The 12,989-nt window shown below is 40.0% G+C and overlaps 1 protein-coding gene across 3 annotated transcripts in view; it reads left to right on the top strand.

The window, feature by feature from the left end:
- The first annotated feature begins 313 nt into the window (after window positions 1-313).
- The window catches only part of LOC131456530 (inactive ubiquitin carboxyl-terminal hydrolase 53), a 32,159-nt gene continuing 19,483 nt past the window's right edge, over window positions 314-12,989 (top strand). For all 3 annotated transcript variants that reach the window (XM_058624938.1, XM_058624939.1, XM_058624937.1), the window contains exons 1-4: window positions 314-695; window positions 8,824-9,505; window positions 11,512-11,604; window positions 11,746-11,880. In XM_058624938.1, the coding sequence (XP_058480921.1) occupies window positions 9,362-9,505; window positions 11,512-11,604; window positions 11,746-11,880 (372 nt within the window). In that variant the 5' untranslated portion in view covers window positions 314-695; window positions 8,824-9,361. The remainder of the gene's footprint in view (window positions 696-8,823; window positions 9,506-11,511; window positions 11,605-11,745; window positions 11,881-12,989) is intronic.

The raw sequence follows: 12,989 nt of genomic DNA, 5'->3' as shown, positions 1-12,989 counted from the left end.
GTGTGGGCAGCAAACTGCAAAACCCCTGCACCATAAAGCAACATTAACGAGCCTGCAAGCAGAGTGCCAACTGCTGCTGCATGTGTGTGTGTGTGTGTGTGTGTGTATACAGTAGCAAGGCGGATCACAATTGTGTGTGTGCGTAGCAGTAATGTAGTGTGTAGCATGGCAGACTGCAGTGTTGAAGAGGCGGGGTTTGACATCTCAGCTCTGAAAACATCTCTAATCCAGTATTTCAGGTGCCAAAGTCGAGAGAGAGAGAGAGGGAGAGAGAGGGGGGGGGGGGGGGGGAGAGAGAGAGAGAGAGAGACTACACTACACTGCTGCTCACTACCGCCACTCATCAGCCAACTGCTGCAGGCAGGAGCGTACGCAGCCCCTTCAAACCGGAATTTATGGCAAGTGGACACAGACTGCTGCTGCTGCTGCGGACGAAGTGGAATTTCTGAGAGAGAATAAAAAAGCAAGAACAAAGAAAGAGTCAGGGAGTGAAAGTGAAGTTTGAGCAGCGTTTGTGTCAGACTTTTTTTTTTGTTTTCTCCCTGGTGCTCTCGGCTCCAGCTTCCCTCCCTCTCAACCAGCGAGTCCCGACGGCTTCAGTTCCTCCTCCTTCCCCCGAAACTCAGGCAAACTCCACTTAACTCCACACCGGAGGACAATAACCGCACTTTGTTGTTTGGAGCACTCCCTCTTGGGTGAGTAGATTTGGTATTTTTCTCACACGAGTTAGACATAATGAAGCAAACTTTCGTGGTTTAAATGTTCGTGCTGAACGTGGGAGCGGAAATGTAGCCTGTAACCTGGAGCACAGGTGAGTAGGAAAACAGGTAGGCCCCAGCGCTAGCTGCTGCCTCTATAAGTCGGCCATTTAAACTATATAGCCTTATTTAGTTGGTATATATATATATGGTGTATATTCTATGTAGATGACAAAACATCTCGTGGTCATGTGTCGTGAGCTGAGCTGTCAGTGTGACTGGTTGTTCTATTTAACTTTTTGTTGGTGTTTTATTGTGAAAGTCACACGTAGTGGCCTTGTTGTTGACACCGCACTGTGCGTCATTTTTTATTGTGAAATACTGTGAAAACGAGCCTGTGGTGGTCATTCCTCATGTATTACGCTTGTATTTCCACCTCTTAGTCTGTTGAACTGTGTATTCACTAGTCCCTAAACACCTGTCGGTTTACTTTAATATATATTATATTGATTGAACGCGATTAAGACAAGAATTATTAAAATATTATAGACATTTGATTTTCAATTACAAATTGGAAAAAGCCAAATGCATCACTTGTTATCTTCAAATTGTTATTTTTAAAGCCTGAACGTTTTGGGAAGTGTATCTTGAAAAGACTTGTCTTTCAAAAATATTTGAAACTGTACTCTCAATCAAAACCAGGCACTCAAGAATATGAATTGTTTACAACATGTGCTGTGTGTGTTGATTTAAAACATTTTTTGGCATAGTATATAGAACAATAAAAAATAATAATCTGCAGATTGCAAATTGCATTGTTTCATGTTGGAAATTCAATTAAAACATCTAAAAATGTAAATGCCTGATATTAGAACAAGCATTTCTGACATTGTAGATGCATATAAAAAGATAAGAAATGTTTATATTATTAGTATTATACTAGTACAGTTCTGTGAATAAGCAATTTAGGAAAATGCAGTCCTGGTTTACATTGTAAATATCAACCTCATATGGTGTATATTCTGGTTACTTAATTATATATTGTATAGTGTATTTTATTTTTATAATCTTAATAGTCTATATCTTTCGTTCGTCTACATTCATAGATGTGAAATATATATTATTATTTATTACCCTTACTGTCTTTGCTGCCATGACACTGTAAATTTCGATTTTGGGCTCAATCAAATCATTTGGACAGAAAAAATAAGTTAACCCTGGGGCAAAATGGTTGGCATAGTGATTAGCGCTCTTGTCTTTGCATGGAGTTTGCATGTTCTCTGTGTGTGTGTGTGTGGGTTTTCTGCAGGTTTTCCGGTTTCCTCCCACGGTCCAAAAACATGCTATATGGGAATTAGGTAAATTGGACGCTCTAAATTGACCATAGGTGTCAGAGTGGATGGTTGTTTGTCTCTATGTGGCCCTACGAAGGACTGGCGAACTGTCCAGGGTGTACCCTGCCTATAACCCTATGTCAGCTGAGATTGGCACAGCACCCCCTACGACCCTCTTGTGGACATTAAAGCGCTCGAAAATGGATGGATTGAAAATTAGTTAACCAGGTGGGAACACAAAGTGTTGTTTTGTGAGTTGTGAGACTCACGATAGTTAAGAGAGTCTCATAAAATGAGATGATGATGAATGTTGTTTGAAGACCCAGTGAGGATATAACAGCATTAGCAACATCATTAAACCAAGTCATAGTGAGGGATTAATTGATACGATAAATGCTATCAGTTTGATATTGGACAAAATCACAGGATGTCTGATCTGAGATGATCAATGAATCCCAAATATACATGGGCTGCACACATCTGTGTTAATTATAACGAGATGGTAAATACCTCAGTGCAAATGTGTTATGAACAGCTACGTCATGTAAAAGATTATTTATATATGTGTGTATATATATATATATATATGTGTGTGTATATATGTATGTATATGTATAAAAAATATTTATAATGCATATAGATCAATACAGTGGTCGATTCAACCTAATTATGTCTTTTACAAGGGACAGATGGAGGTGGATGATCCGCTGGGGCGATCCCTTAAGGGAGAAGCAGACAAACGAGGAAGAAGGAGACCTTCTAACTGATTACCGATTTGTGTCAGTTAATTGTAACACGCCTTATATAAGGCTTTTTCATTTACAGTCTTACATCTTTGTCTCCTCCTGTGTTTTGCTGTGGGCTGAACGGTTTGCGGTTGAGTTTAGTCATTTATTCTATTTTGAACACCTTTTTTTGTTTGAACAGACACATAGGAGTTTATAGGAGCTCATTGAAAACTCGCTGGCAGTCCTCCCCCATTCAGTGCACTCTGTGAACTGGTCTCTACCTCTTTAATTCATTCCAGTGATAAGACCCCCAGATCAGCAGACCTGAGCCCTGTAAGCACTGCACAGTGATGACGAGGCAGTGAAGTCATCAGCCCTATAAACATCATGCACACTCATGCTTAGTGTTCATGGCTGTGTGGAACATTTCCTTTTGGACCAAGGTGGTGAAGTAATTATGGAGGCATGCTGAAGAACCAGTTTTGACAGTAAGCCTTGTGTCACGTCTTTGTTTGCAAGCATGTGGAGAAGAGTGCATGAAGTCTGTGGATTTAGCTACTTACAATGTTTGCTCATTGTTCATTATTTTTGCTCGATCAGTGTTTCTCAAACGATTTTTAAAGTGGAAGGCTGGGAAAAAATACACACATTTATTTTGAGACTCCCGTGGCCGATCTGACTGAGCTAGATTAATTGCTATGGCAATTACGTGTATTAAATACTTGCATCTTAACTTTTTTTTCAAGTTTCACTTGTATATTATGTTTGAAAATATTTTTTATTTTTTAAGCTCCTGTCAAGTGGGAGGACATTAAGGAAGCAGTGATGAGAGGGTAGAGGAGGATGTTATTTTTCAATCCTGTTCTATTGAATGTGGAATCCTAGAACATGTTGCCTTTGTTATGCTTTTTCCTCTGCTGGACACAGTAAGGAATAACGGTTGACTCTGTGTGGTGTGGGTGACCTGTTCAGCTTCGTTGTGTTGAACGTGGTGACCGTGTGCTGGAAAGCGGCAGGCCTTTGAGCAGGAAGTCCGTGCAGGAAACGGCCAGTGCATTGATTGCCCAAAGGCTCAAACCATGACTGCAGTCTGTGGAGAGTTTTACAGTCAAGCTCAATTGTTGTTTTTAAAGCTTTAGTGTGCACGGTCACGTTTTATTGCTTCTTTTACATGCACGAGTTGCATGTTCTAAGGCACTTGTATGTTTTCAGGCACGTTTGTATTTTCCCTGTCCCAGCTTTTAATCAGTCAAGCAGATCTAAATTGGGAAACAATTGTGTGTTCAGAAATTACAGAAAATTAAAGCAATGGAAATGAGATGTTTGTCCTGATGTGGGGACTTGTTGTTCACTATGTTTATATAATGTGGAATTAAAAACTGGGCCGCACAGTTGTTGTAGTGTTTCGCGCTACAACAACGTCTCGAACCAATGGGTTCGAGACCGGTTGGAACAAGGGTCTTTCTGCATGGAGTTTACATGTTCTCCCCGTGTGTGCGCGAGAGTGAATGGTTGAATGGTTGTTTGTCTCTATGTGTGGCCCTTCGATGAACTGGCGAACTGTCCAGGGTGTACCCTGCCTATCGCCCTATGTCAGCTTGGCACAGCACATTCTACATAGCAATTTGTGTAAAGTATAATTTTGTGTTTTTTTTGTTTTATCCAAGACAATTTTATATATATATATATTTATTGGGACTTCTTAGCCATTTACAAACGTTGGGTTGGAAGTCTGATTTTATACAGCCTGTTCGAAATAGAACTGCTCATATTCAGTAAAATGTTCTGTTTTTGTTCCAGCAATAAACGATTGGTGAAAATAGTTATTTGTAAAAGGAAGAGACGCCATGGTGAGACAGATGCAGTTGCTCTTGTGTTACATGTTATGCCTCTTATTCTGAGACTTAGGCATGCAATCTAAAATCTCACACTGTAGCAGCAGGTTGCCAGCATTATTTGTACAGTAGTGAGTGGTTTTCTTAATATAGCACACTTTTTAAAAAAGGGACCCGAGTTGAGGTGTAGCAGGAGATGATGGAAAGTTATGTTGAGGAAAAGATAGACTGTCGACTTATTTTGAAAATATCAGTGCGTTGAAAGTTGTGCTGTGCTGTGGAGCACATTGTGCTTTAGCAAGAAAGGGGTAAATTAAAAATGAGTTTGTTAGGTTTGCACAATATATCAGAATTGTATTGTCGTCGCAGTAACAACATGCACCTTATACATATTGCAAAAGGCGTGTACCAATTGCAGTGATTGCTTGAACTGTGGTAAATGTGGATGGAGGCTATGTTAGAGGCAAAACAAAAGCAGAAAGACATTAATATACTGTTTACTCATCACCAGTCATATTGACATCACGATATTCAACAGTATTTACATGTATTCCTAATATCATTGAGCTCAACTGTGCATGATCCATGAAAAAATGGTTTAACTGTAAGCTTAACTGTTACAACAAAGGTCTCTTCATGCATCTAATACTACTCTCGCCTTGATGCTGTTCCCACAATGTGCATCTAATTTTACATCGTATAAACACTGAATTAGCGTGACTCAATTTCCCACAGATTGATTCATCAGCAGCTCTTGGCATTCCCAGATTAGGGAGATCAATTGAATCATTTATAATGAGGCTATCCATCAACAGATCACCGTAGGTATATTCTAGCATCAGAATCCCTGTGCCTTCACACCACACGTGTCGTACTGGCTTACTGAAGCTTGTCGGAGCTGCTGATGCACAACACCCTCTTTGGCTGATTGTGTCGAGGTGCTAGCCTTAGCATTTTCCCCATGACAAAGGAAAAGAAATCAGTCTTGTTCTTCGCTTGACAAGTCTGAGCGGGTCTTTGTTTACACAGGAACACTGGACTTCCTGAACTGGTGCTCCTCAGAGAAAAAGTGAAATTGCCTTTTGTTTTGGTCCACCATTTATATTTATATTACAGACTTTCATAATGCAGTGAAAATATATACATGTACTGTATATTCACCGATGGAAGAAAAATTGGCCTAAAGAAATAAGGCTTGGAATAGTGGGATGTCACCAGCCGTCTTAACTTACTTTAGACAATGATGTAATCTTGGCTCCTGGACAATGTTGTGACTCGCCATGTTGAGTCATTTTCTCCACCTACATTCATAAACAAACAAGCTGCCTTCGGTTAAAATTGATTGGGGAGGGATCTATTTTCAATTTGTAAAATTAAGCCTCCTTTATTATATTGTCATAAAACACAACTGTGTGAAAAGCAGTAATGTTCATGCTCACAGATTACATGCTTTCTTAACTCGACACTCTTTCACCTCCTTCCCTGCGCACAGACAGGGTACAGCATGTGCCAGTCTATCCTCTCTGGATTGCAACTCAGCAAGTCCATGTCTAAGAATGTGGTCAGTGTTTCACAGTGCAAAACCAAAGTGGCCAGGTACAAAAATCTATCTATCTTTCTGTGTGTTTAACCAATGCACTTTACCCTCAGTCAACGCAACATAATCTTAAAAGAGCTAGTGCCACTTCCACTCTAAATAACTGAGGTTAGCAATGTTTCCAAAATAATGCGATAAAGAAGCAGAGATAGGCATTCTGTTTAAAATATTTACTTATGCTGTTTTCAGCAGTGTCACAATGCAGAACATGCACTGCCTTCCCCTCTCCATGCCATCAGTGTGACGTTGACTCATGTGGACATGAGGGTGTGTGTGATATTGTTTGCGCTTGTTGAAATGCTTCCCAGACATGCTGGGTGTTACTGTGTTATCTGTAGAAATAGTATGAAAATCCCCTCTGTAACTGTTGGAATCAGTTAATTGCAACACCGATCCGTGGTTCATTTGATCTTGAAGACCTGGGGTGGCACCCTGCTATAAGAATTAAAGAAGAGATTAATGATAAAAGCTCCTCATGTACGTAGTTTCTCCTATCAAAGAAATGCAACACATGTTTTTCCATTTTATTATACGCTCTCAAGTTGGATGTGCCCACATGTGCTTGGAAACTATTTACAAAGAGACACATATATTGCCCACATGTTTGGGCTTATAGTGTCATTGGGTGAAGTTGGGAATGTGTTGGTGGAGTGTACACTTTTTCCACTTGTCCCTCCACCCCTGAAACTAATCTTAAAAAAGGCCACTCTTGAGCAACTCTGTGGTTGGGTGAGCCTTGGAATGCTGTTGTTACGGAGGATGGTTGTGCACAGGCAGAGATGTTGACAAACATGTTATATAATGTAAAGGAGACGCTCAATGCTGCATGTAAATACTACACCTCAGGTTGCGCCATTAAGTTGCTGTGAGGCTGCATTGTTGCAACATCCATTGAGGATTCCAGAAATGTTAGGATGGCAATGTTGTCCAACTGGTTTTAGCTGAAGCTTTGTGTGGTTCTGAAGAGTGTTACAAGAGGGAAGTTTCATTGTTTGCAAAGTAGGGCAGTATTTTTGTCTTCACTTTAAATAACAAAATGTTTGAGGTTGATTCTTTGAGGTTGTTTTCTTAGGTCTAACAGACTAAAAGAGAATGAATCACACTGGACCACACATGCATCTATTGCTCCTTGTTGCTTCTTTGTACTTGTTTTTTGGCGCTTGAATATCTGTTTTGCCACAACTTCAGTTATTCACAAAGTCACATGGCAAGCTTCGTTATCGTTTAGAATGACATAAAAGAAAACACAGGTTGTGACTTTGTACCTCTGGGGATATTCGCTAATGTAATAAACAAGGCACAGCTTCCACTGCCTCACTCAGCACAAGCATATTCATCCATCAAACCTTTCAGGGTAGTTTGTGTTCACTGGTGCGCAGTTACAGCAAATATTCGTTGGCGTATCTCATTGTATTAAAGATGCATGGTCTGCAAGTTTCAAGAATTGAACTGTATCTTCACTGGTTTGTTATATTTTCCTCTACTTCTCATCTCATGTTAAAAAAAAATAGGTCAGACTGGTGCTGTTTTGTTGTTGTGTTTATCAAAGAATGACACTGCCAGGCAAAGTGAATGAACAGCTCTCATACGTACAAAACTTTGGCAGTATTTATAAGTTTTAAAAAAAAATGTAATTCTCAAGCCAACGTTCAACTTGTGTTACTACTCCATAGCCATGTAGCTGTAAACAAATATGTACAATATATCTTGTGCTTTTACTTCCTGGTTAAACTTTCTCAGCTTTTGGAATTAGTTGTTTTTTTTCTCTTTCATATTGTCAAACTAAACATTTTAAAAAAAATGTTATGTCAACAGAGTAAGCAGTCTGAAAGATTTTGGGCTCTGGTTTGTGGCAGCTGTTTGTTATTGTGTTTGTGTTCAATATTAGATTATGAAATGGAAAATGCAATGTGTTTGGGGAAAGTAGCACTGTTGGTTGACTAATCAATATTAGGAGCTCAGAATTTATCAATACCAAAAGCTGGGGAAGAGTGTTGTCAGTCGTGACAGGAGATCTTTACAGCAGGGAATGTTGATGCTTTATTTCTCCTGAGCACCAGTAATTGGAACTGAATGAAGTCACGCTGCAGCTAATAGCACTTTTACCATTGATTGAATGGTACTGCTTGTTGTGTTCTTCTTCTCTTTGTATTTCTCATATACAGTCATGCATATTCTTATGCAAATTCTGCTCTTCTTCAAAAATGTTTTTACCCTTTTTATATGTATATAAAAATATATAAATATATATATATATATATATATATATATATATATATATGTGTATATGAATATCTGTTGTTTTTTTATCACCGACATTGTTCAGGAAATTTGAATAAAATGATGAAATGTTAATGTGCAACTGAGGTTTGACATAGCTCCAGTGCAAAGGGTGTTTGTAAAAGTTAATGAATAAGCTTTGTTTGTCGATGTGTATTTAAGAAGTCCAGTTTGACATTAAAACATTATCATGAAAGCCCTTTGTTTTTGTAAAAAAAAGAAAAAGACAAGATTAAGCGCAGCTATGCATACTAGAAAGCTGAACATGTTTACTAGATAAAGTAGCAACTGATAAACTCCATTGAAATCATCTAAAGTCTCATTAATCTTGTTTATTTTTTTTTCTTTCAGTAACACAGCTCACCTGTATTTGCTGTCCGGCCTGGTTAAAACTTTGTTATGGGTCAACCTCTAAAAAGGACAGTTGACCGTAGCTGAATATCTACAACAGCATCAAGACAATGTGGCAACATCTGGTTTCTGGAATTCATCAAGCCTTCCAAAGCCTTTTGTAGGACTATCAAGCCAACAGGATGACTAATGTATGTTTCTTCGTGGTCAAAACACATCTTATCAGAAGTATCAGACCGCTGATCATCAAAGATTTCCCAAAACAAAGACTTGGATTGTAATAACTTTTGCAGTTTTTTTAAAACTTTTTTTTTTTTTAACTTCTCAATTGCACATAAAGTGAAAGCGCCTCCCTCATGAGCTGCAGAAATGGATTAGAAGCCCATGTGTAGTAGGACCGCTGTTGCAGCTTGTGGAATTACATAGACCCAGACTGTTGGGCACTCACTTTTTGAGGGGGCCAAGGGATCTGATCCCAGCCCCAAAGAGCCCCGTTGTCTGACCATCACACCTGTTTGAAGGCAGACCCCACTATCCAATGGCATGGGCCAAGTTTTTCAGGAAGCCGGGCGGCAATCTGGGGAAATCGTACCAGCCAGGGAGCATGCTGTCACTGGCCCCCACCAAAGGACTGCTGAATGAGCCAGGCCAGAACAGCTGCTTCCTCAACAGTGCGGTGCAGGTAGGTCTGCTTTGCTAAAACTTTAGTATGTAGCTTTGAAGTACAATTAAATGTCTGTTAGAGTGAGACCAGTATCAAATGAGTTGCTGATTAAGCCTCCACATGATAGTGTTTCAATCTCGTGTCACCCGGTGACATTCCCATTCCATTCTTTCAACAGCAATGTTGTGCCAGTAAAGTGAGATAGTAGGGATGTTCCGATCCGATACTGATATCGCATGTTGGTCTGATATCAAACGCATATCGGTCTGATAAAAACTCATATCGGATCATATCGGACTGCCTCTTAAATCTCTGATATATGCGCACCGATACAAGCAGTCCATTCCACTCCAGCACTTCTATCGAGCAGCGCCTGTTTTGATCATGTGGGCTCTGCGTGATGGATGCATGTAGAGCCCACATGATCACAACAACAGCGTGTGTGTGCTACTGCTATTTTGGAGGTTAAACATTTTTCTTTAACCTCTGAAATCAGAGGCTACGAAGCTGCACAGCGAGCGTGAGTTAGCCATTAGCACCACGCTAGCTCATCCTGAGGCGAGCTGCTAAAACAACATTATTTAATAAACCAGTGCTACCTGTCGACTTTCAACAGCCTCCGTTTTTTAATTATACCCCAAAAACCAGCCATGCCAAGAGCTTTCTGTGTTTTAAATGTGTCCTGAAGCTCCACACACAGAGCTAAGTACATCTGCGGGCCCGGTCCCCGGGCTCCGGGTTTACCTGCGGGACGAGTTGCTCACCCTGTGTGGGTTGGGCTAATCCAAAATAGTGAAAACAAGGGGGGTGTTCTCTGAAGACACGCTGTTACCTGTGAAACACAGGTGCTCTGAAAACACCCACATTAGCACTTGGTACTTTCCTCCTGATGAAATTAACCATAGACTGTATGAAATTAACATGGCAAAAAATCGAATGTTCTTATGTTGAAGGTTAAAATTTATGTAACCCATTGGTTAATAGTAAATGGGTCAGTTTTTCTCATACCTACTGTTGCTGACTATTGTTCTCTGTTTAAGTAATATCACTTGATCAAGCCTATTCTAACATTCCACACTACAAAATATGTAATTAAAGTATGTGTGATTCGTGCTGATATCGTATCGGATCAATATCGGTATCGGCCAATACTCAAGGCTGCAATATCGGTATCGTATCGGAAGGGAAAAAGTTATATCGGGACATCCCTATGAGATAGCTGCAAAAAAGCCCATGAAATGATTCAGAAGTGAATTCTACTGCTCAAAAATCCCTGTTGTTCATCAGTTTAAGAGGATAAACACTTATTGAACCCTGCTTGCCCCAGGTCTGATAGTATTGCTTGATTTGACCTATTTTCAGATGAAAGATGCAGTACATAGTAATGTTCTATATTTTCCGTCGAGGAGGAGAAGCATAAAAATAACATGAACAGTCACCAAAGGTTATGCACTGCAGCTTTGTGATAACATTTCTTCTTCTCCTCAGAAATATTTCAAGCTGCACAAAATAGCAAGTATTACATGAAATATAATAGTTAACAGTCATAGGTTCTGAGGTTTACATTATTTATAGAGTTATTGCTTCCTTCCTGAAGATGTGTAGTCACTGTCTAAATTTGTCAGAGCTTCCCAACAGTTTATTCATGTACTTAAAGGTTGCATTTGTCTCGTGGGTTACTGGCTGGTGAGTAACACGTTTACTGTGTTGAGACTGTGACTCAGGGTCAGCCTCATGAGTCTCATGAGTCAGCTGAGGATGATCGTTACCTTCAGCCTTGTTTCTCTGAGTGACACGGTTCTCTTGCCTAATCCTCATCTTTACGACCTTGTTGTAGATGTTGCCCAAAGTGCCTTACATAAGAATCACACCCTAACATTCTTCCACATTTTTATTTTTAAAGGGCAGCAGGTTTTAGTGTGTATTTGTATTTTTAATGTCTTTTGTTTCCTTATTTACTCTGTGGCAAACTCTCCAAAACAAAGGTCTGGTTTCTGACAACATCCCCTTTTCCTTGTGTCCAGGTGCTATGGCAGCTGGACATCTTCAGACGCAGCTTGAGGCAGCTTCCTGGACACTTCTGTTTAGGAGAGTCATGCATTTTTTGTGCATTAAAGGTAAGTCAGTATATTTGATGAAAGCTCATACAGGAAAGAAACCGTGTCGCTGAAGTATGTTTGGTCAGATATTGAGACCGTGTGTAATGAGCAGTGAAGGTGTCAAAAATGCCTTCAATTAAGTCTCACTCTCTTCTTTAGGGCATTTTCTCCCAGTTCCAGCACAGCCGGGAGAGAGCCCTGCCCTCTGACAACCTGCGTCACGCCTTGGCAGAGACCTTTAAGGACGAGCACCGCTTCCAGCTGGGCTTCATGGATGATGCTGCAGAGTGCTTTGTAAGTTCCCGTGGCAACCCGGGTTTTCCCAGAGAGAGGGTGACTAGCATATGAAAAAGAGATGTGTGTGTGTTTATGTGTTGTTGGTAATGCACTGCAACAAACAGTTTGGCGAGGTCACGGAGAGCAGTTCTGACCCACCCTTTCCCTCCCACCAGCCACTGCCACATTGCCTCTTAATATCATCATGACAGGTTATATAAGCACCAGTGATGTGTTTGAACCTCTCCCTTTCGTGCCACCACATTATGTAATTTCTGAGCTTTTTAAAAGTCAATTTTATGCATCCGTCATCATTTTTACATTTTGGTTCCGCTGTTTCTGCTCTTTTTGGCACAGCAAAGCATTGTTCAGCCAGAACTTGTTTTTTCCCTTACTGCAGTGTTATTTTCAGTGTTTTTTTTAAAATCCAGTTTTATTTTGCCTCCAACTAACAAATGCAAAACAGACCATGCAGTGTTTTTAGCCTTCATTTTGCAACTATGTTTTCTTATGTCCATCAGTTTTAATTTTGTTGATAACTTCTGCTTAATGACAGTATACCCCAGCAGCAAAGTTGTATGCTGATTTTATCCCACAGTCAGTGTTTATTCAGTGAGGAAGTTCAATTAGGCAGCAATGGATAAACAAAAGTGAGTGATGTCTCTTCAGCAAAAGTGGAAAGGACTGTATGTATGGGTAACAAGTGTAAGCATTTATACTCTTAGCTTCTGTGAATCACCCCCAAACTTACCACATAATATTCATTAAATGTGGAGAAAGCAACATTAATGCTACGTTTCTTCCCTTAGAAAAAGCCTGAAGTATATGTGAAAAAGTTGCGCACTTTTGTTTACAATCTTAATTCTCAATCCCTCCCAGATCTTTGCCCTTGAGCATTTATCATGTGATGCACTGGCAGCAGCATGCTGGTGTAGAATTTATGTGAGTTAGCTACTGCCAGATTAACAAGCTGTGAAGTTGTGCCTGTAACCTTTAGAGGCATACCCCACTGCCTTAATATTTTATAAACTCACGAGCACTCCATGGAAACGGGAGCTAAAATGGTGTCACTCTTAAAATGTGTTCCTTCCCATGTCAGGCTTGCAACTCTCAAATTACAATGTCCA

This window comes from Solea solea, chromosome 3, assembly GCF_958295425.1.
Source record: "Solea solea chromosome 3, fSolSol10.1, whole genome shotgun sequence".
Taxonomy (NCBI): Eukaryota; Metazoa; Chordata; class Actinopteri; order Pleuronectiformes; family Soleidae; genus Solea; species Solea solea.
The sequence above is the reverse complement of the archived record's forward strand: the minus strand, read 5'-3'. Positions and strand labels throughout refer to the sequence as shown.